General features: G+C 43.0%; 1 protein-coding gene across 1 annotated transcript in view; it reads right to left on the reverse strand.

Moving 5' to 3' along the window:
* Positions 1–1,681: 1,681 nt before the first annotated feature.
* The window catches only part of RORB (RAR related orphan receptor B), a 66,807-nt gene continuing 45,923 nt past the window's right edge, over positions 1,682–22,565 (reverse strand). The window contains exons 5-10 of the mRNA XM_066612575.1: positions 18,101–18,222; positions 11,997–12,129; positions 10,530–10,637; positions 7,600–7,710; positions 3,464–3,576; positions 1,682–1,837 (exon numbers count right to left, since the gene is read on the reverse strand). Of these exons, the coding sequence (XP_066468672.1) occupies positions 1,682–1,837; positions 3,464–3,576; positions 7,600–7,710; positions 10,530–10,637; positions 11,997–12,129; positions 18,101–18,222 (743 nt within the window). The remainder of the gene's footprint in view (positions 1,838–3,463; positions 3,577–7,599; positions 7,711–10,529; positions 10,638–11,996; positions 12,130–18,100; positions 18,223–22,565) is intronic.

A 22,565-nucleotide genomic window follows, 5' to 3' on the forward strand; every position in this document is an offset into this window, starting at 1 on the left:
AAATAAACTCTCTTTCTGATTCACAATAAAATGTACTTACGGTTTGGGATGGTGTACATTTTACTCTGTGATTTAAATACTCTATTGGCATTGAGTCCTATAATATTATGTTCAATATACAGTATGCTTTTTTTCCTATCACTGAGAAAAGAAATCTTCCAATAACTTTCTCTCTGTCCATTTGAATTATCCAGACAAGGCTTTGGCACCAATAATACTAACCTGACTTTTCATTCACTGACTGCGTACTGCATACACATTATTTACAAACTGATCAGAAATGGTACCATTTTGTCATTGTATAAAGATGGATGTCAGAGCAAAATCCTAGTTGCCCAACATAAATCTAACACATTACATGGAAAGTTAAAAAACACTGGAGAGCATCCCTAGAAAATAGGCATTTTTTAAACTACAGCAAGTGTGTGTGTATTCTGTGTGTGTGGTATGTGCAGACATCCACACACATATACGTGCACTGTATTGGTATACAGCAGGTATGGCTAACTGGTGACCCATAAAGCAGTTTTATCCAGACTGATGATGCTGCCAAATTAGAATCATGATGTGATTAAAAACTTTTTCATTTATAGCAAAAGACAAATAATGTTCTCTTAAGGATGTGAATGTGAGTGATGGAATAAGAGAGATCCCATGTTTTGATACTGTGTCTCTGATTTTTTTTTAATACACAATGCCCCAATGAAATAGATTTCATTACAATTTAACCACCTCTGATGGGGTTGAGTTGTATAGCAAAGCACACCTCTGGTCCATGACCACTGTCAGAAGGATAGTGTAGCCCCTGAGAATGCAGAAGTTGGCCATCCCTGGTATATACTACCCATATACACACAGGGCATGACCCTTGCCTGCAGGTGGAAGGAAACCCAGAACATGGCTCTATTCCTCCCTACCCAGCATGGACACAGTTACAGGGAATAGGCAGTCCAATGTACATAACTTGATTGAGTAGAGAGGGAGGGCTGGACACACCAAGACCTCGTATTGCCTGGACTGCCTTGGTAGTCTCTATGCAAATGCATTGAGAGAGGAAACAGGGTTCCTTTCAGCCCTATGGGAAACCTTCCAATATCAGATACCTGCACAGGGAAGGATCATGCCCATATATATTACATACACACACACTTATTTCCAAGACAGCTACAGACTGCCACATGCATTTAACTAGCTAAAAACATAGAAATAGGTAAGCCTAGTTTAGTGGGTTTTTTTTTTTCTTAAATTATATTTCAACAACCAACAGCAAGAGTAATACTGCAAAATACTCCTCTGTTTTCATTTATATCTACAATAAACCTCTATAAACAGTTGTCTCCCCAACATACCCCCAATAAAATAAATCAAAAATAAAAGTAACACCCAGTGTTCTATATTTGCAAATTTCTGGTCAGTTAAAAATTAAAAAAAAGGAAAAATTAACAAAAAGAAAAAGAAAAAAGAGAGAGAGAGAGAAAAAGAAAAACAGGCTCCACTCAGAGGTGCATATTTACATTCTTCAAACTGTAGCGGTGAAAAATAATTCTATTAAGTGCAGGACATTCCTAGAGTTGCAGTAGTGACCTTTTTTTTTTTTTTTTAAAGAGAGTCTTCATGAAAACAATTCTTTTGTCTCAACAGTGATGCATTCCAGGACTATGTGACATCTCTATCTTCCCCTTCACTTGCAGCCAGTGGTAGAGTCTGGATTGAAAAGTTCCTTGTATAAAGGAGGAAAGAGTGTGTTCACTATGTCAGGATGAGATTGTTTAAATACCTGCAGTTTTTCTCCGTGCAAGTTGCAAAGTGCAGTGATGGTGGGTATCTTGGCTACTAACTGTAAGACAGATAGACAGACAAATAAATATGTAAGTAAACAAAAGGGGTAGCAGACAATTAAAGAAATGTTTACACCAGACCCTGCTTTCTAAATTAGCTTCAATGTTTCTTGCATGTATTTCTCAGATGAAATAAATCTTGAATCCAATAAATAGATCTTAATAAATGTTTGATATTATTATTATTATTAACAATAGTATTGATATACAGCTTTTCAACAAAAAGTTCACAAAGCGGTTTACAGAGAAAAGTAAAAAAACTAATGGCTCCCTGTCCCAAGAGGGCTCACAATCTAAAAAGATGCAAAAGAACACCAGCAGGCAGCCACTAGAAAAGACAGTGCTGGGGTGCGGAGGGCCAGTTACTCTCCCCCTGCTAAATAAAAGAGGAGCACCCTCTTGAAAAAGTGCCTCTTACTCAGTTTTTACTTGTACAAAGGAGGAAAGAGTGCAGTCACTATATCAGGGTGATATAGTGATATATGAACGGTTTTTACTTGTATTACGTGAACATTTCAGTTTTTAGTTCGTTTGCTATGAGAATTTTTATTTTAAACATCTATTTTGGCAGTTCCGAATCTGTGGAATTTATGTCAGTAAGCCTGACTTAATGTGTGATAGAACACAATAACCCATGCACAGTTGCTTAGGCTGCATTCTTCCTTCAGCCAGGGTGGTCGTAGCAGCGAAGGAAGGAGGGGCTCCATGAACATGGCAACAAGTGCACAGCCCGCTGTTTTGCTTGCAAATTCCCAAACTAGAACCCCCTTCACACGCCGGATGCCATACATTTAGTATCTTGGAATAGCTTCTTATGCATGTGGGGCATGGATTTGTACATGGAAACGTGTTTCCAACTGCAGCTCATTCCTCCCGCATTTGAGACCGCTGCTGGTTTTTCATGTCCATGGGTGTGCTCTGATGTACCAAGAAAAGTCCTGTGCATTCAGGCTGTCCCACTTATGCCTTTGTAATAATGAAGCTGAATATTGTATAGCACCCTAAAAGTTTCAAAGCACTGTATTTGTTATCTTGTTGTTATTCTTCCAACAATCCTGTAAGGCAGTGGTTCCCAAACTGTGATCTGTGGCTGTCCAGAAAGCCACAGAAACCAGTCAGGGACCCATGGATTCCTCTTGAAAAACCTGCCACCCTATACAATTTATAGGACTGTAGCCCTAATAGGGAGCTGCAGCCAATGGCCCAGTAGGTCAAGGGAGCCACCAGCTGAAAATGTTTGGGAACCACTGCTGTAAGGTATTACTAACCCCAATGCAGATGAGAAGCTGGGGCAGAGAGGGAGTAGTTTGCCTAAGGCCACTGAGTAAGTTCATAGATTGGAAGTTCAATTCTTAGCTCAGTCTCTTAACCACTGCACTTTACCAGTTTTGTGTGTGCTGCGCTATCCTCTCAGCTGACACTGATGGTAAAGCCCTACAGTGTGGTGGGGGTTCCAGACGCACAGTGGAATTCCCATGCCTACAGGAATCTCTGGACCTAGATGATGCGTTTCACTCCAAGAGAACATTAATTAACATTAATGGAGACATTAATTCAAGAATGATGAATTACATACTTGCATAATGTGTCAATGTAGTGAATGCCAACTTGTATGAAAGATCTACCTTTGCCAAAGTCTCATCATCAAGATGATTCTTCTGGATCACATGTTGCAGTGCAAAATAAATCTTTTCCTGAAGCTTCTGGACCTTTCTTGGTTCTAACAGCCAAGCTCGATCTGGCCAAACAATAAAGTAACACTAAATTAAACACATAACTAAAGCCAGTAAGAAGAAGGAAAAAGACTCACCTACACAGCAGTTAGGAAGCAGACTAATCTTCATTAATTGTTCATTCATTTTAGGCTTAATTTCTTGAAGAAGTACAATACTGTATTTGAGTTTCCAGTCAATCAAATCCCTCAAAGAACGAAAGGTTAATCATGTTTATTTCATTTGAATCCTGCCTTTCCTGCCTTAAAGCAGCTTAACAGTATTGCTAAACAAGTTAATATAAAACATTGTAAAAAGAACAACGGTTATTTAAGCAAACCCATAGCACAGACGACAAAAACATCAGAGGGGCATGACAAATGACCCAAACTCAGAAAATGTGGAAAGAGCCATGTTTGGAAAGAGCCAAGTCTTTTAACTTTCAGTTAAACAGCAGTAAGGAGGACACACTATCGGGCAGGAAATTCCATATAGCCGTGGCTGCTACTGGGAAAGTTAGTCTCAGAGGTCTCATGTTGGTGGACATAAGTTGGTGGACACAAGTTGGTCTCATGTGTCACACCAACCAAATTTCAGAAGATAGCAGAACACACAAGATATCCTGTCTCCTAGATCTTAATGGATTGGTACATACACAGAATAACATGTTACATTGAATGTGTAATTATTTGGCTCTTGAATGCTTGGTTTTTTTGTTGTTCATGTAGTTAAAAATCAGGGTGTATGTGTGTTGTGATCTTTGTGGCTGTGATCCTTGTCGATGCTATTTCTCCTGGGAGGAAAGTTCCCAAACAGAGCTTCCCTCCTGGGACAAATTACAGCCTCAGAAGGGGATCTGGATGGAAAGTACAGCAGAATGAAAGCTCCCCCCTCCACCCCAGGTGTGGCCTCAATCCTGAATGGCCTTCTCTACAGCCAATTTTAAAGCATAACCTCCCCCCCCCCAAAAAAAAAACAACAACAACAAAAAAAAAAACATGCAAAAGCCAAGAGACATAGTTAATGCAATGTGTCATTTGGCCAGTTACATAATTTGAGTTAGAACTGTTGGGCATGCTGATTGCCATTTTTACTTTAACTACAGCTGTGCAATCTTTGCTGCCCTTGTTCTACAGTCTTCCCCGGCCAGTACAAGCCCTTCACACATCACAACTATGCCACGCAAGTTCTGGGAAAGTGCAAGCTCTGGCATCCCACCGTCCAATCCACGGAGCTACTGTGTTCATCTATGACCAAGTCACTAATCTCTGAATCCAAGGAAATTACATTCCGCTGAAATCAGAGAGACTTACTACCAAATAAATGTGTTGAGAACCGATATGCAGTTTTGCAGCATGGCTCTGAGAACAGCTGACTCTTCTTACGACTGGCAGTCCTGTTCATTTCCCTGCCCCTCAAATCCTTCTGTGCCTGGATGCCTCCTCCAAGAGAGCTCTATTGTGGCCAATGCGAGCTGCTGTTAGACAGATATGAAGGACAGATGCTCAGTGTCCTCTTTCCCACCTCCTGCCTGGGCAACCAGAGACTGGCACTTTTGGGCTGTTGGAACAGGAACAGCACCTATTATCCTGAAGCGCGATTATCTCTTTGGCAAGGGCCTCCTGGGAATTACAGTGTCCACAAAGACAGGCAGGGCAGTACTCAGTAAATGTGGTCTTTTCTTTTGCCTTTTCAATTCTTTCCTTTCACTCCACTGCTGATAAATACTATCAAGATAATGCTGAACCTAAATGTAGCAAGTTGTTTCCCAATAACGTGAATACACTTGATTGCCAAAATTGGTTTGTCAAATTTATTGCCAAAAATAGTTGGTGCTGAAATATGCAGCAAGTTCTGCTACAAGGTCATTGGGGGAAGATATATTTTGCTCTCTAAATAGTTAACTACAACCAAAAAACACATACTAAGCAGGCCCAGACTAAGGTATCATGGGACTGACAGTGAAGAGTATTGGGAATGATCTGGCTGCATATAACCCACATGCCACACCTCCTGATGGTTTTCACACAGGCATATGGATGCAGTGTGACTTCTAACAGACTGCCTTCTCCTTCCTGGCTAATCCCACTCCCCAGTTCAGTATGCATAGCTGTTCTGTCCTTCAGGCTTAGCCATGAACGTAGCCAGTATTTTACATGTATTTTACCACTGGCAAGACAGCCATCGCTCTGCTGTGTGATAAGAGCCACCAGGTTCTGTGCTGTGAGGCAAAGAGTCTGCCACATGAATCAGGGTTTACTTAGCCTCCACTCGGATGTACTGCACTATAGCAAAATCTAGTTTGTGTTCTGCAGCATGTTTGTCTAAGAGTTTGATCCTGAAAACTTTTATATAAGGGGGTCATAGTTCAATGGTAGAACACAAGCTCGGCAAGCATAATGTCTTGGTTAAGAACATAAGAACAGCCCCACTGGATCAGGCCGTAGGCCCATCTAGTCCAGCTTCCTGTATCTCACAGCGGCCCCACCAAATGCCCCAGGTAGCATACCAGATAACAAGAGACCTGCATCCTGGTGCCCTCCCTTGCATCTGACAGCTCATTTCTAAAATGAGGTGGTTGCACATACACATCATGGCTTGTAACCCGTAAGGGATTTTTCTTCCAGAAACTTGTCCAATCCCCTTTTAAAGGCATCCAGGTCAGATGCCATCACCACATCCTGCGGCAAGGAGTTCCACAGACCGACCACACACTGAGTAAAGAAATAGTTTCTTTTGTCTGTCCTAGCTCTCCCAACACTCAATTTTAGTGGATGTCCCCTGGTTCTGGTGTTATGTGAGAGTGTAAAGAGCATCACTCTATTCACTCTGTCCATCCCCTGCATAATTTTGTATGTCTCAATTATGTCCCCCCTCAGGTGTCTCTTTTCTAGGCTGAAGAGGCCCAAACGCAGTAGCCTTTCCTCTTAAGGAAGGTGCCCCAGCCCAGTAATCATCTTAATCACTCTCTTTTGCACCTTTTCCATTTCCACTATATCCTTTTTGAGATGCGGCGACCAGAACTAGACACAATGCTCCAGGTGTGGCCTTACCATTGATTTGTACAACAGCATTATAATATTAGCCGTTTTGTTCTCAATACCTTTTCTAATAATCCCATGCATAGAATTGGCCTTGTCCACTGCCGCCGCACATTGGGTCAACACTTTCATCGACCTATCCACCACCACCCCAAGATCGCTGTCCTGATCTGTCACAGACAGCTCAGAACCCATCAGCCTATATGTGAAGTTTTGATCTTTTGCCCCAATGTGCATGACTTTACACTTACATTGAAACGCATCTGCCATTTCAGTGTCTGTTTCTGTTTTTGTTTCAGTGCCGTTTCTGCAGGTTTCAGTGTCTAACCTCTTCACTTGGAACACATACAACAGGCAACTTCAAGACACAGTACACTCACAGGCCAATGCTAACAAGGCTCACAGTGCCTTTGCTGTATCCAGTGTTAGCTAGCTGGAAGCTGATGGGATATTTTCCCCTTCCCCTGAGTAATGCCCTAGCCTGCCCTATGGGGATACTCAGCTATTTAGCTGACACATGTCTGAGCAGCCCCATGTAGGATATTTGGGCTTGGGAGGGAAGATAAGAGATGGTGGAGGCATGCTCAGCCAATCCTGTTCCTCTCCCGGGCCTGATCTGACCCCCATTCTGCCCTCCCTCGCCCAGAAACACCCCCTCCCTGCCTCCTACCCAAGCCCCTGTGCTACTCAGCACTGAACTTACTTCAACTGGTGGCCAGGGACTTGTCTCCAGAACTGGCAGGCCAGTGCAGGCCTTCCCACTGGCACTGCTGGCTCATGAATAGTTTATGACACTACATGTTTGCAACCCTCTAGGCTGGTGCAGCAATCACTGCGCCAGCAGACGGTGCAGTTAAGATTGCACTGTCATTCACACTATTCTTCAGTTACTGAATACACATGTTTAGGAGGGAAGAACAGTTCTTGATGTGGGCTGCAAAAGGTTGAAAATGGCAGCTCATGTATGCAGAAGGAACTAGGAAAGGAAGATTAACTGGAGATAACTACCTGGTGATATCAGTACAGCAGACGAAAACAAGGCTATTTCCTCCTCAGTCAGCTGCAAGGAACACAAATTCTTTGCAAAGTCAAATGCTTCGTTCACCAGGTCATCGGAACCTGTGTATATATCACAGACGACAAAAGACAACATGAAATCCATCAGCCTCTAAAAGCTGCTTTTCCTGTAAAGAGAAACTATGCCTGTGAGCAGGTGGTTGCATGCATCCATGCTGCATGAGTATGGGTTTCCCTTCATAAAATGTGTGCCTCCAAGTAAGGGCAGCTGATATACTTCCCTGCAATATACTCCATGACTTGTGCTTAGAGAAAATGTTCAGAGAGGTGGCCTGTAAGTGACATGAACAGCCAATAGGATTGGGCCATTAATGCAACAACTTCTAAAAATTGACATACTGGATACAGAACATAATACAGACTGTAAGACAAATAGTATAATTAAAGGTAATCAAGTACACCGTTACATAGGTTTAATTCCAGTTCATCTCAACCGTTGTACTGGATTTTGGCTGAAATATTAATATACAGTCTGCATATGAAGGTGTACATGTTAGTCTTGAATTCAATGCATATCTTAAATCAGCTTAACATTTGCTCTTGATCACTCCATAAGGTGGAGGAAGGTGGCTATACTTTGTATAAGGCAGTGTAACACACACAAACTAGAAGGTAAGGATAACTGGAGAAATCATTCCCCTTTCTAAAATGATCACTTTTACAACTTTCTGAAAGTTGAAGATTTTGAATAAAGGACATTTTTGTCCCTCACTGTAGTGTCATGCCTACATCTCTGTCCCCCATAATGTCTAGCATAGTCAGTAAGACTTCACATTGTCTTCCTACTGAAAAATAGAAAGTATATTTGGATCTGATTCTGATTAATATTTATTCTTTTTTCATACGTAAGTGGGGTTTGGTGGCACTTGGATGTTTAACACTATGTTTTCTGGTAGAACAGATGCAGCCTACTGATTTCCAACTCTGTTTATCTTATATGACGATGATATCCTGCAGTTTATTATGGAGCCTTTGGAATCTATACCTGACCGATTGAAACAAATGTCCCAATTTGGATCTATTTTGGGATATTCTATCAATTGGACAAAATCAGAAGTAATGCCACAGGAACAGTATGCTCTGGGATGTATTCCATGACTGGATATTTATATGGTGTCCTGACTATAGCAAATACTTGGAAAGCTTAATTCCCAGAGATATAACACGATACAATTAAACCTTGACAAGCTGACAAGTGAAATATCATTTGACTTAGACCGATGGGCACCTCTTAACATTAAGGTTTATTTTAATTAACACCAGGCTTATTTGCTGGGTTTTTGTAATTGGTGGGATATTTCACAGGTGGAGATCCCATCCTGGGCTAGATTAGAAACATCTATAATTGTCCCTCTGTGGAAATGGGTAGCTTTGGGGTTCAAATATGTATATGTTAAACAGATACCAGTAGCTATAACCTCAGTTAGACACACCTGGAACATGATGGGGTAGAAATATAAATTTGAACTTTATTCCCATGCTAAATTAACATTGTGGTCTAACCCTGAATTAACGATCCATAAAGAACCATTTTTTGGGAAAGAGTGGGCTAATAATGCCGTGGTGACTTTAAATCAACTTATCGATAATAATGATGAGTTTTATACATTTGTATATTTACAACAGAAATATGGATTACCTGTTTCAGTTGAATGGCAATATGTACAACTGTGTTACCTACTAGCTTCTAAATATGGCCCTGCACAATATCCTTCTCACAGTCTCCACCTCTTTTGGAGACACTTTTAGAAGCATATTTAAAGAAGCCAGTTATATTTATCTACAAACATCTGTTGTCACTAAATAAATATGATACACAGGTGCTTAGAGATAAGTGGAACGAAGAATTAGATTGTCCCATTTTATATGAACAATGGAGGGTGGCGGTGGAATATTACAACCCCATCTATGGATCTCAGACTTCACTTAATCCAACAAAAAATAGTTTTCAAGGTGTATTGGACCCGTGAAAAGTTGTACAATAAAGGCCTCATCAAGGAATCTAAATATTGGCGCTTTGGATCATCTGAAGCAACCGTTGTGCACATGTTATGGTCATGTTCTGTAATTGTGGGCTTCTGGTTTGAAGTGATAAATGAGATGCATACTGTGTTACAACAACCACTGAAATTCACTGACACATATGTGATATTAAATTATATACCTGCAGTCTGGAAGGTTAATAAATGGCAACGGAAATGGACTCTATATGCCCTTACAACAGCTAAAAGATTGGTACACTGGAAGGATCAATGCCCACCCACGATAAATCAATGGAGAGAAAACCTATTGAACTTGTCATCTTTTGAACATATGGCCTATCAACGGCAATCATTATTGGATGTATCTGAAAATATTTAGTAGCCATTTATTAGTAGGTTTTTTGGTGATAAGTAATACCCTGATAATTACATTTTTTTAATTTTTTTATTTTCTCTCTCTCGCTCTTATTTTTTTCTTTCTCTTTTCTTTTTCGGTTGTATGGTTTTGTTTGGTGTCTTGGTACACACTTTGTGTTAGTTTATAGATGTTTATTGATGTACATTATATTTTTGTTGGAAAAACGAGAAATAAAGTTAAAAAAAATAAGATGATGATTAAATAAATGGCAGTTCAGATAAACAAGGATGCTGCTTTGCATGGATTTCCACTTATATAGGGAACCAGCAGTGCGGTGGCTCAGGAGTCTGGGATATTTGAACATCGGATATAGCGGAAGATAAAAGTTTGCTTTTATCTTAAACGTTGCATGAGGTGATGGTAAGGATCTTAACGGTTGGTTGAGGAAGCGCTGCCACTCTTGTATATGCAAATAACTCAGTAAATCCATAGGCTTGGATAAACAACAAATGCAAGCCTACCCAAAGCCTTGAACATTTGCATTCCTCCATATTTTCCTTCAAACAGAACAGTGTTGTTGAGTGGATTGAAGGCACGGCACATTCTCACCAAAACCACTTCCAAGCAGCCTGGAAAGAGAGCAAAAGGCCAGAGTTACTTCACGTAACAGTCTAACAAGATGCTTTCAAGCATTTTGCGAGGCAGGAAACATTTGAGCACAAGCTCTTTCACCAAATCCCCCAAACAACAAACAACAGCCGTGTTGGGGTTGTATCAATGTTCCCCCCCATCCTCTATCTAAAGAAGAAGCTGAAATGTTAGCCTGAAAGGAAAGCAGTTCACAATCCAATGCACCTCTTGTAAGCGTTGCCTGTGTTCTTTGGGGCATTACCCCTAAGTGTGGGCCCCCCATTAATCTCACTATTAACAGTGTAAAAATCATTAAGCATTACCTACAACCTACAGCCAGAGAAGTGATCATAAAATATGTTTCCTAAGCACTGCTCCCTCCACCAAATTTAGTTTGCCCCCTATAAAAGTGTTTTCCCCTGCTGTTTTCATTCTTTTCATTCAAATGCGTTGTTTTGCAGCCCAATCCAAACAGCTCCACGCCAGCCCAGTGCTAGCGCGCAGTGTCGCAAACGTGCTGTAAGGCATGCCTGCGACACTCTGTGCCGGTCTGGCACTGGCTCAGCGCGAGCCTACGGAGCCCGTGCTGAGCCAGCCCTGGGTGGAAGAGAGAGGTCTGCCACCTGGAGCTCTGCACAAGTGCTGGGTGGCAGAATAGGAAGTTGGGGCAGTCAGGAGGCGTTCTGGGGGAGGGGAGGGGAGGGGAGGGGCAAGGTGAAGCATAAGCTCCCTTACCCCAAGTAGCCCCGGCACCGCTTCCCATAGGATGCAGCGGGAGCCGTTTGGGCGCTGCTGCAGCCCTCGGCAACGGGAAGCACAGAATTGAACTGCCTGTTGCTCAAAGATGTTTTCAGCTGTTTTAACTTTTGTTTTTTTTAATCCTATCATTTTTTCCTCAGAAAGAGCTGTCGCTTTCATTCCATATCCCACAATCAAACTGCCTAACTAACTCTTCTGCATTGCCTCTGCTTCCACCAACAGCACTCAAAGCCTCCCATCTCTGGGGTCTGTGACTCTGTGTGGATTTTCTCCCAGGCTAGTAGCCTTCTCACGGTGCTACATCACAAGTCAAAGTCATATAAACAACCCTCCCCAATCCTCAAAGTGCTACCTTCTGAGTTTTAGGTGTAGCAAACCAGAGACACACCATATAGAGTATACATTTATCCTATTTACATATTAGTGTAGTAAACATTGTATGTGTTAAGCAATACTGGGCTATCATCTGGGTTTTAACTGCACTGCCAATGATCCTGAAAAGAAGATTCTGTAGCTTCCATTCCTCAAATACATGTTACAAAATGAACTTATGTGATAAGTTTGCTGGTATCATCCCCATATCACTCTCCTCTACTCACCTGATTTAAGAAGTAGAATTTGATCATTTTGACAGAGTTCCATGAAGCCCGTGATCCGCTTTGCAAACTCCACCACGTACTGAATGGCATGAGTGATCTGGATTGCACACTGCTGCCACAAGGCTTCTCTTGACTTCCAGAATCAGAGTGCATGGAAAGGGAGAACAGATTGTGAGTATATTCCTCAGATGATAATCACAAAGTAAGCTGATCCTCTGGATTTTAAATGGTCAGGCAGCTTGGTCTAATTAAGCTGTGCTATTCAAACAACATGGATGACAATTGGATGGCATACACCCAAGGGTTATTAAGGAATTGAAGAATGAAGTTGCAGATCTCTTGACTAAGGTATGCAACTTGTCCCTCAAAACGGCCACGGTACCAGAAGATTGGAGGATAGCAAATGTCACGCCTATTTTTAAAAAGGGAAAGAGGGGGGACCCGGGAAACTATAGGCCGGTCAGCCTAACATCCATACCGGGTAAGATGGTGGAATGCCTCATCAAAGATAGGATCTCAAAACACATAGACGAACAGGCCTTGCTGAGGGAGAGTCAGCATGGCTTCTGTAAGGGTAAGTCTTGCCTCACAAACCTTATAGAATTCTTTGAAAAGGTCAACAGGCATGCGGATGCGGGAGAACCCGTGGACATTATATATCTGGACTTTCAGAAGGCGTTTGACACGGTCCCTCACCAAAGGCTACTGAAAAAACTCCACAGTCAGGGAATTAGAGGACAGGTCCTCTCGTGGATTGAGAACTGGTTGGAGGCCAGGAAGCAGAGAGTGGGTGTCAATGGGCAATTTTCACAATGGAGAGAGGTGAAAAGCGGTGTGCCCCAAGGATCTGTCCTGGGACCGGTGCTTTTCAACCTCTTCATAAATGACCTGGAGACAGGGTTGAGCAGTGAAGTGGCAAAGTTTGCAGACGACACCAAACTTTTCTGAGTGGTAAAGACCAGAAGTGATTGTGAGGAGCTCCAGAAGGATCTCTCCAGACTGGCAGAATGGGCAGCAAAATGGCAGATGCGCTTCAATGTCAGTAAGTGTAAAGTCATGCACATTGGGGCAAAAAATCAAAACTTTAGATATAGGCTAATGGGTTCTGAGCTGTCTGTGACAGATCAGGAGAGAGATCTTGGGGTGGTGGTGGACAGGTCGATGAAAGTGTCGACCCAATGTGCGGTGGCAGTGAAGAAGGCCAATTCTATGCTTGGGATCATTAGGAAGGGTATTGAGAACAAAACGGCTAGTATTATAATGCCGTTGTACAAATCGATGGTAAGGCCACACCTGGAGTATTGTGTCCAGTTCTGGTCGCCGCATCTCAAGAAAGACATAGTGGAAATGGAAAAGGTGCAAAAGAGAGCGACTAAGCTGATTACGGGGCTGGGGCACCTTCCTTATGAGGAAAGGCTACGGTGTTTGGGCCTCTTCAGCCTAGAAAAGAGACGCTTGAGGGGGGACATGATTGAGACATACAAAATTATGCAGGGGATGGACAGAGTGGATAGGGAGATGCTCTTTACACTCTCACATAATACCAGAACCAGGGGACATCCACTAAAATTGAGTGTTGGGCGGGTTAGGACAGACAAAAGAAAATATTTCTTTACTCAGCGCGTGGTCAGTCTGTGGAACTCCTTGCCACAGGATGTGGTGCTAGCGTCTAGCCTAGACGCCTTTAAAAGGGGATTGGACGGGTTTCTGGAGGAAAAATCCATTATGGGGTACAAGCCATGATGTGTATGCGCAACCTCCTGATTTTAGGAATGGGTTAAGTCAGAATGCCAGATGTAGGGGAGAGCACCAGGATGAGGTCTCTTGTTATCTGGTGTGCTCCCTGGGGCATTTGGTGGGCCGCTGTGAGATACAGGAAGCTGGACTAGATGGGCCTATGGCCTGATCCAGTGGGGCTGTTCTTATGTTCTTATGTTCTTATGCACATGCTGCATTTACAAAGGCTATGGCAGAACAAATAATGGGCAACTAAGGGCCCAATCCTATCCAACTTTCCAGCACCGGTGCTGCCTCAGTGCAGTCCCAAGGTAAGGGAACAAATGTTCCCATATCTTGAGGAGGCCTCTGTGACTGCCTTCCCATCACAGGAAGCAGTGCATACCCCACTGGCACAGCAGCACCAGCAATGGAAAATTGGATAGGATTGGGCCCTAAGTATGCAAGGAGAGAGAGAGAGAGTGAAGAATTGACAGCTTGACCCTAAGCATCTATTCAGAAAGACGTATCACAAAATTCAGTGGGATGTACTTCAAGGTAAGCATGTATAGGCTGGGGTTGCAATCCTATTCATACTTACCCAGGAGTAAGTTTCATTGAACTCTGTAGAGCTTACATTTGAGTAGGCTTGCATGTGATTGAACTGTTAAGTTTGGTAGGTAAAATACTTTGTAGTGATATTACTTTCTACAATCAAGAGAGGTTGCATTAAAATGCATACTGTTTTCTCATGAAAAACCTTTGTGAAAATGTCATCCATCTTCCTATGGTCATACAAAATTAATTTAGGAGCGATTAACTATGTGTTGACCACAACTGACGACAAAGGTGCGGGTGAGGAATCACCATGGATTAAACTGTGTTGTGAATAGCAGAATAATTTCTAGTGAAAGATTCTAAGACCATCATTAAAAGAAGGATGTCAAGTTTCCAGTCTTCATTACTACAGGGACTTCATTCAGTGTTCTTCCTTCTGTTTCCTGCTCAATATCCTACATATATTTCAGTGGCACCTCTTTTCCCCTTGTTATGCAGAAAAGCAATATTTTCTAAAACTCCTCCCAGATCAGGCATCTGATTCCAAAATGGCTTTAGTTGCTGTGTTTGCTCATTTATTTAAAATATTTAAAATATTTAAAATATTATGAGCACCTAAGAGGGAGGTGCTCAAGGCAGCTCACAACATATTTATTATAGCCTGCCATGCAATAAAATGATCCCCGGTGGGGCCTTATGATAACAAGCAAAACCAACCCAGGAACCCCTTTGGCTGATGCCTCCGTTAAGTTTGACAGTACACAGAAGCTGGCAGCTGGAGCAGAATTTTCTCCATGCAGTGAGTGGGAGGCAAGCTTCCTGCAGCTGCTCTATTCTGTGGCTGATGATAGCTGGAACCATGGCTGCTAAAGGGGATTGGTAGATGACAAGCAGCCAAAGCAGCCTCCAGTGTCCCATTTGCCGCAAGCTAGACTTTTTCTAAACTGATTTCTGAACTGCTTATAGCAGAGGTATAACTTCTTTTCCGAATTCAAACTGGAAGCACCCAACCAAACATAGGTCAGAATTAGAAATCCCACCTCTTCATAAAGCCTACCCCTTATGGGCTCTCTACAACCCTTCTCCCACCCCCACTGGATGTTGCTTCTGGTCATGCAGAAGGGAAGGTTACACATTTGGGCAGGAGGTCTGGTCTAGAGGGCAGGAGGTCTGGTCTAGAGGGTAGAGCCTCCATCTGCCTGAAGATAACATCCACAAGGTCGTCAGTTCGAGGCCACCGGCACCGTTCGACCTTGGAGCAGCTGACAAGCTGAAGCAGAGCTATTCCATCTGCTCTGAGCGTGGGAGGATGGAGGCCAGAATGTTAAGCCAGATGGGAATGAAACACCTGAATGTAGTGGTTCTTGAAAGAAAGAACCTTCTTTCAAATTGTAAAAATCCCTATTTAATAAGGGATTTAAATAAAAGCCTGCCTATGTAAACCGCCTTGAATAAAGTCTTGAATAAAGACCAAGAAAGGCGGTATATAAATACCTGTTGTTATTACTATTATTATTACTATTATTATTATTATTATTATTTCCATCCTGGTGGGCCACCATTCCAGAGGGCCCCCAACCTTGAGAGGGGCTTTGGGAGTTGCTGGAAGGAGAGAGTTTTAAAAGCCCTCATGTAACAAGTGCATGTACCAGTTTGGGTTCCAGGTCTACATGAGTCACTGTTTTGTGTGAGCTGTTTGGAACAATTGACTCATGGAGGGGCACAACAGACATCCTCTTTAGAGGATGGGAGAGTTTTCTCTGTCTCTGTATCAGGAGTGATTGATTGCTCCAGTTAAAGTCAATGCAAAGATGTGGCAGAGTTACCCTCCCTTAGCAGAGGCTAATTGTAAAGCGCCAAGCCAGAGAAGGAGTTTGTGCAAAGAGGTAATGCCAGCTTCCTCATATGAGTTGCCACCTTGAGTTCATATAAGTCTTTAAATATTCATTATTTGACACAATTATTTCATGGCATCATAGTGTGCTTTGACTCACACAGGTATTACTACTCTAGGAATCAATAAGAATTCATCACCTACGAACTAATTTTGCCATAATCCAAATAAGACAATTGGGGGCTGGGGATAAGAATAGGCCCTCAGTTTGGCTGTACTTGTCGTAAGAGGCGACTAAACAGCCACCGGGTAGATGGGACTCGTCAGCCTGGGAAGGCAGCTCATCTGAGAGAAGGAAAACTCTGATCCCAAACCTCCACTGCCTTGTAGCTACATCCAGTTATGGAAAAGGCTTCAGGAGTCAACCTCGAGGCAAAATCCGGAGCCGGAGTCCCTGAGGCAGTTCATGGCTGAACACAGTCACGTTCTGGCAACTCCTGCGACGCCGCTGGAACCAACCGTATTGGCCTCTGCCTTTCCATTGGACCATTTCAGCGACGTGGAGAGGGGGGATTTGCTGCATGGGAAACAGCCTATTCTCCATACCTACTTTACCCAGGCTTCGCGCACTGGAGAGGACACTCTGTTCCAGAGCCACCATTCAGAGTGTGACACCATGGTTTTCCGAGACTGAAGGATGCCAACATATAACTGTAGAGGAGGCACAGAGCACAAGGCGGCTGTAGTACTCTCCTCAAACCAGGCTTGGGGCCAAGCTGCATATTCCATTAAGCAAGTGGTTCCCAAACTTTTTCAACTGGTGGCTCCTTTGATGTACCTGGTCATTGACCATGACTCCCCATTAGGGCTACAATCCTGTACATTGTATAGGATGACAGGTTTTTCATGATGATTCTGCAACTCCCTTGGCTGGATTCTGCAGCTCCCTGGGGAGTCACAGCTCACAGTTTGGGAACCACTACATTAAGCCCATGATTGGGACTGCCGTGATGCCAACACTCTGCTGATCCAGATCCCTCCCCCTTGCAGCTGCAATTTCCTCCAGGAGGAAAGCTCCCAGTGACACTCAAGTAACTCCCTCCTCCTGCTACAGTCCTGACCATGAGGTTGAAATTTAAGTAGTAAAAATCAAGTATTCCAGCCATGACCCCAAGCTTAATGGAATGTATATTTTGACCCTGAGCTCCGGAGCTAGAAAAATAAGAGATCTATGCCCTTTCCCTGTGAAAAGGTGCTCCTCCCCTAAGACATTGCCCAAGTGAGAGATTATTCTGAATGCTACCTGGCCATTAAATAAACACTTTTCAGGAAGAGAACGGGGCCCTCTTGGTAATGGGGACCCAACTCTGGGATTCTCATCCTAGGCTGGCCCACCAAAGTTCAAGTTTACATTGTTTTAGCCTGCAGGTGAAAACCTCTATTCGATTTATGGCTTAATGTTATATGACACATGGTTCCATCTGGGGCTATCTGGGTCAGAATTTTATACATGCTGGTATAATCTGGTTTTGTTTTATATATTTTCAGATGTTGCTGCTGGCTGCCTTGAGCCTCCTCAAGAAAGACAGGAAGAATAAAAAATAAATAAATAATAAATAAATAAATAAATGCAGAAGCTTATGCACAAGTGGTGACTGTAAGACTTTAGTCCTATTTTAAAATATCATTTTCAAATTTTCAATCATTGAAGGGGCTGTTCAGTGACTCCCTTGCTGAGATAGTGCACTGAGGACCCAATCCTATCCAACTTTCCAGCGCTGATGCAGCTGCAATGCATTTCAGAGGTAAGGGAATAAACATTCCCTTACCTTGAGAAGACTTCTGTGACTGCCCCACCACCACCACTACAGGATGCAGCGCATGCCCTGTTGGCATGGCTGCACTGGCGCTGGAAAGTTGGATAGGACTGGGCCCTGAATTCTTGTTATTACCAAGAAATCAGGGAAATAAAACAAATTCTGTGGCAGTTTTGTACCTTGCTCTGGTATACTTTGATTTCTTCATATGTGTGAGTTTGCCAGGCTAGCTGGTGTAGTTCCTCTATTGTGTATTGACATGTCTCCAAATGGGACTTAATGATATTCTGTGCAATTCGATCTAAGAAAGAAGGACAAAAAGCAAGAAATTTTGCATCAGGAATAATCATGACATTTGAAGAAGCTGCTTTATAATGAGCAGGTAGCGGAACTATCATAGCAGAAAATGCTCATCCACTTACAAGTCCTCAAAGGTTACTCTTCTTTAGTGTTACTCCATTGCCACGATAATATTTAGTGGAACATTGTATCAATAATCCACAATCAGACAAAATTCAGCAGTTTATTCACTGTATTATTTAAAAACACTTTATAGAAATCTCTGGCAGAATCTAGGGTAAAACCGTATAATTGCACCATCAATCACCCTGTTCTTATCTTTGGTTGCCCATCTTGTCACAAACTTGTCCTTGGACCCAAGATCACAACTCCAGTATCTATGAGATGATGATGACTATTTCCTGCCTCAAAGCAGTATATATACAAAGCAGTATATAACAGTAGCAGTACTGTTGAAAAAGGTCATTCAATATCAGGCAGGGAACTGTCTGCAAAAGGCATGGGCTCAGTATACGGACTGGTTAAATGCTGGTCAAATGTTCAAAAGGAAATGTTTATTAGGCGTTTCATTCCCATTGAAAGTGCAGCCGCTATGAATTGTATAAAAATTTTTGGCTCCTTGAGCTGATGCCCGAAGAAGACAGAGATGATGGCAATGAGCCCTTGATCAGGATTCAAAAGAGAGTCTTCTTTGGGGTTAAAAACTGATGCGTAGTCTTGTGATATAGATAACTCTGAGACACTTTAGTCTAATGTCTCCTGCCGGCTTTCTTCCTCCCCCCCATCTGAGCTAAGTCCAATTGCTGACGGTGTTTGTGGAACTATTTTTTTTTTATCTTTATGATGGTGAGTACTAATGCAATTCCTTCATAAACTCATAAAATTAAATCAGCATCTAAAGATCTATATGCAATTATTCTTTTTGCTGTATCCTCTGCGCATATAAAGAATTCTTTCCCCATAAATAGAGCCAAATATTCTTTTTTAAAGAGGTTTTTATTTTGCCTTTGAGTTGCCTGGCTTAACTGCACAATGACAGCACACCCTTGCCTTGTCTCACCACAGGCACTCTGCAAAACCTCATGTGATTCTTGCTAAAGGGTAGGTGTCCATATGGTGAGTACGCATATAGAAACATGCACGGCACATGGCATTCACAGTGCATGCATGCACACTGCATTCGAATGCAGCCCCCCATATAAGGTCAGTGCATGGTGTGCATACGAGTGTGTGACAATTTGTACATTGACGCCAACAGCAAAACAACAGCAGCAGCTAAACTTCTTTCTAGCTTTACATTTTGGGCAAGACTGTAAAATTCTGGCCAGGTAGTAAACTACCAGCTACAGCCCCTTCCAAACAGTGTCGGGTGCCATGCAGAGCAATTCACAACACCTCACAAAGTGGGCCCAAGGGGTTTGCGGAGAAAGGGGACTGATCTCTAGAAAGTATCAAGAGCAGCACATCATTGACATTGCACCCATGTGCACAATCTATCTTGTAATCATGCAGAAGATTGCAAGCTAACACCAGAACCAGAGGACATCCACTAAAATTGAGTGTTGGGAGAGTTGGAACAGACAAGAGAAAATATTTCTTTACTCAGCGTGTGGTTGGTCTGTGGAACTCCTTGCCACAGGATGTGGTGACAGCATCTGGCCTGGATGCCTTTAAAAGGGGATTGGACAAGTTTCTGGAGGAAAAATCCCTTACGGTTTACAAGCCATGATGTGTATGCGCAACCTCCTGATTTTAGAAATGGGTTATGTCAGAATGCCAGATGCAAGGGAGGGCACCAGGATGAGGTCACTTGTTATCTGGAGTGCTCCCTGGGGCATTTGGTGGGCCGCTGAGAGATACAGGAAGCTGGACTAGATGGGCCTATGGCCTGATTCAGTGGGGCTGTTCTTATGTTCTTAAGTTAATGCGCACGTTGCAAGCTCAGCTTATCTTACTTTTGGGAAATGTTATTTATTTATTGTGAAGCAAGTTGGTTCAGCTGTAACTCCCATGATCATATACATTTGGTGCCTGAAGTCCCAACGCCACAGCTGTTTCTTGCCTATATGCCCACACTGATTCCCAAGATGATAGCAAACCCCCCTCTAGGTGTGCTGAGCCTAAGAGCAGGCAGCAGAAGCTGCTGCCGCCAAGAAGGCTCTGTGTACTAACATCTGAAAATGGGCCAGGTGCAAAGGCAGACTTGAGATTCTTGAGCCGCAGGCCAGTGGAGCTGGAGTGTATCGTTGAAAGGCTGTGCCTGGACTCGGGGGACTGGAGTCTGACAGCTCATTCTGTTGGCTGATTAGAGTTGCATAAGCATCGAAGGCTTTCTTAGTTGGCATTGATGAAAGGGAGAAGGGGATTAGCACTGGAAGGAAAGACAGTGGGCTGAAAGATCTCCCCCCCCCACCCCCGGTCTTTTGATAAAAGCAGGAGATGAATAGTACAAGTTAATATAGGCTTTTACAGAGACCAAAAATGAAGCACGTGTTGGTTAAAGGGGCTGGATGGGTTAGAAAGGAGGCAGAAGTGTGAGTGTATGTGTGTGTGTGTTTGTGTGTTGCCCAGGAACATAAGGACCACTGCAGCTTTCACATTACACAGCCTTTAACTCATCCACCTCCACTGCTGGCCCAAGACCACCTGGCAGCTGAGGCAGCAGGCCAAATGGTGATGTGCCCGTTTTTGCTCCTCTGACACTCTAGCCCACTGCTCTCTTCTCTTCCACACTTCTGCTCTGTCCCACTCTTCCAATTCAGGGAGTTAGAGAGGGAGGGAGATCCGCAGAGGCAGACAGAACAGGCAGGCAGAAGTGGGCACCTGCAGCAATCTGCTACCTGAGGCAACTACCGTAGATACTCATGTGTCTATGTGAACTACGCAGATACTCACGTATAGTACGTGAAATTTTTGTCAGGTAATCAAGCTCCAATTCTCACTTCTGGTCTGATCTCCTGATCTTCTGGTCAATCAAAGGGCAGAGCCTTTGAACTCTGAACAGTTTCCTTTCTCAGCTGAGCTGTTGCTCAGCTCAGGCAGGCACCTCCTTAGTTGCTATAGTTACTTTCCTGGGACGTTCCAGCCAAAGTTAACCTTTTATTCTCCTTCCTTCTGCTGCAGCCTGGTTCTGCTTGGCAAATGCTTGCAAAGCGGGTCTGTTTTTTGAAACACCAGGATGGGACCCTCCTTCCCAGGCTACAATTCAGTGCACCATTACTTAAGAGTAACACCCATGGAATGCAGTGGGTCTACTTCTGAATAAAAAGGGTTGCAAATATATGCAGCTGTATCTCTCTGCTGTGAATCGAATTGCAAACTCCCAGTTATGTGTTATGGGTTGTATGTTGTATGTAGAGCTTCTGGCTTAACACACCAGGCACCTTAAAGGTGGATTTGATTCATGGTTCTCCTGCAGTGGTTCCCAACCTTTTTCACTTGCATATCCCTTGGCAGCCCATTTCCATAAATTGTACCCTTCATATTAGCAAAATCTTTGTAATAATACAAACCCTCATTTCCTCTATATGAAAGCCTAGACTTCATGTATTCATCACATATTTTCTCTTTTCATCTGTTTGAAGAACCGAAGACTCTGCCTTTGCACTGTTTTGCACCAGAAGTATGCTGAGAAATTCTGGGTGATTGATCACTTTCCATATTATGTTTCAGCTTTTTTACTGTGCTGGTTTTCAATCACTGGTTCATACATGAATTGATGACCAAAAATTAGCTATTGGTGGGGCTCACAGCCAACTAGCTACCTTCCTTCCTGCCTTGCTGGTCCTTGCAAGGCATTCTGGAGCATGACCTGCCTTTTTCTGTCATTATTCCATTCTTTTTCAAGTACCCCTAAAGGTCCTGTTGAGTGTCCCTGGGAGTACATGAATACCAGGCTGGGAACCACTGTTTTACTGGTATGTTGTTTACAGTGCACTTACTCTGATAGTGTTTACAAAAAGGTGGTGAAGACCAGAATTTACAAAGAATAAAAATGTATCTTATGTTCTTTTTCTATGTTTTTAATAAATTAGAGACTACAGTTCTTAGGTAACAATTACTGGTAGGTTATTTTTCAGCATTTGGCCTCTGGTAAAATCAGACAAAACTATAGTCAGACACCCCCCCCCCCAAGTTTAACCCCTGACTTATCCGAGGGTCATAGAAAATTCCATGACTGTTGTCTCAAAACCTGCCCTCCGCTTATCTGTGGGGACAACTTATAGACGTGTCTGCGATGCTTCAGCTGGCCTTATAGATGGGCCAGCCTTGATCCAGTAGAATCTCCAGTATCCAAATCTCCTGATATGTGGAATTCAATCTCTACATATTACATATTGAGTC

The sequence above is a fragment of the Tiliqua scincoides genome, chromosome 2, assembly GCF_035046505.1.
Source record: "Tiliqua scincoides isolate rTilSci1 chromosome 2, rTilSci1.hap2, whole genome shotgun sequence".
Classification (NCBI taxonomy): Eukaryota; Metazoa; Chordata; class Lepidosauria; order Squamata; family Scincidae; genus Tiliqua; species Tiliqua scincoides.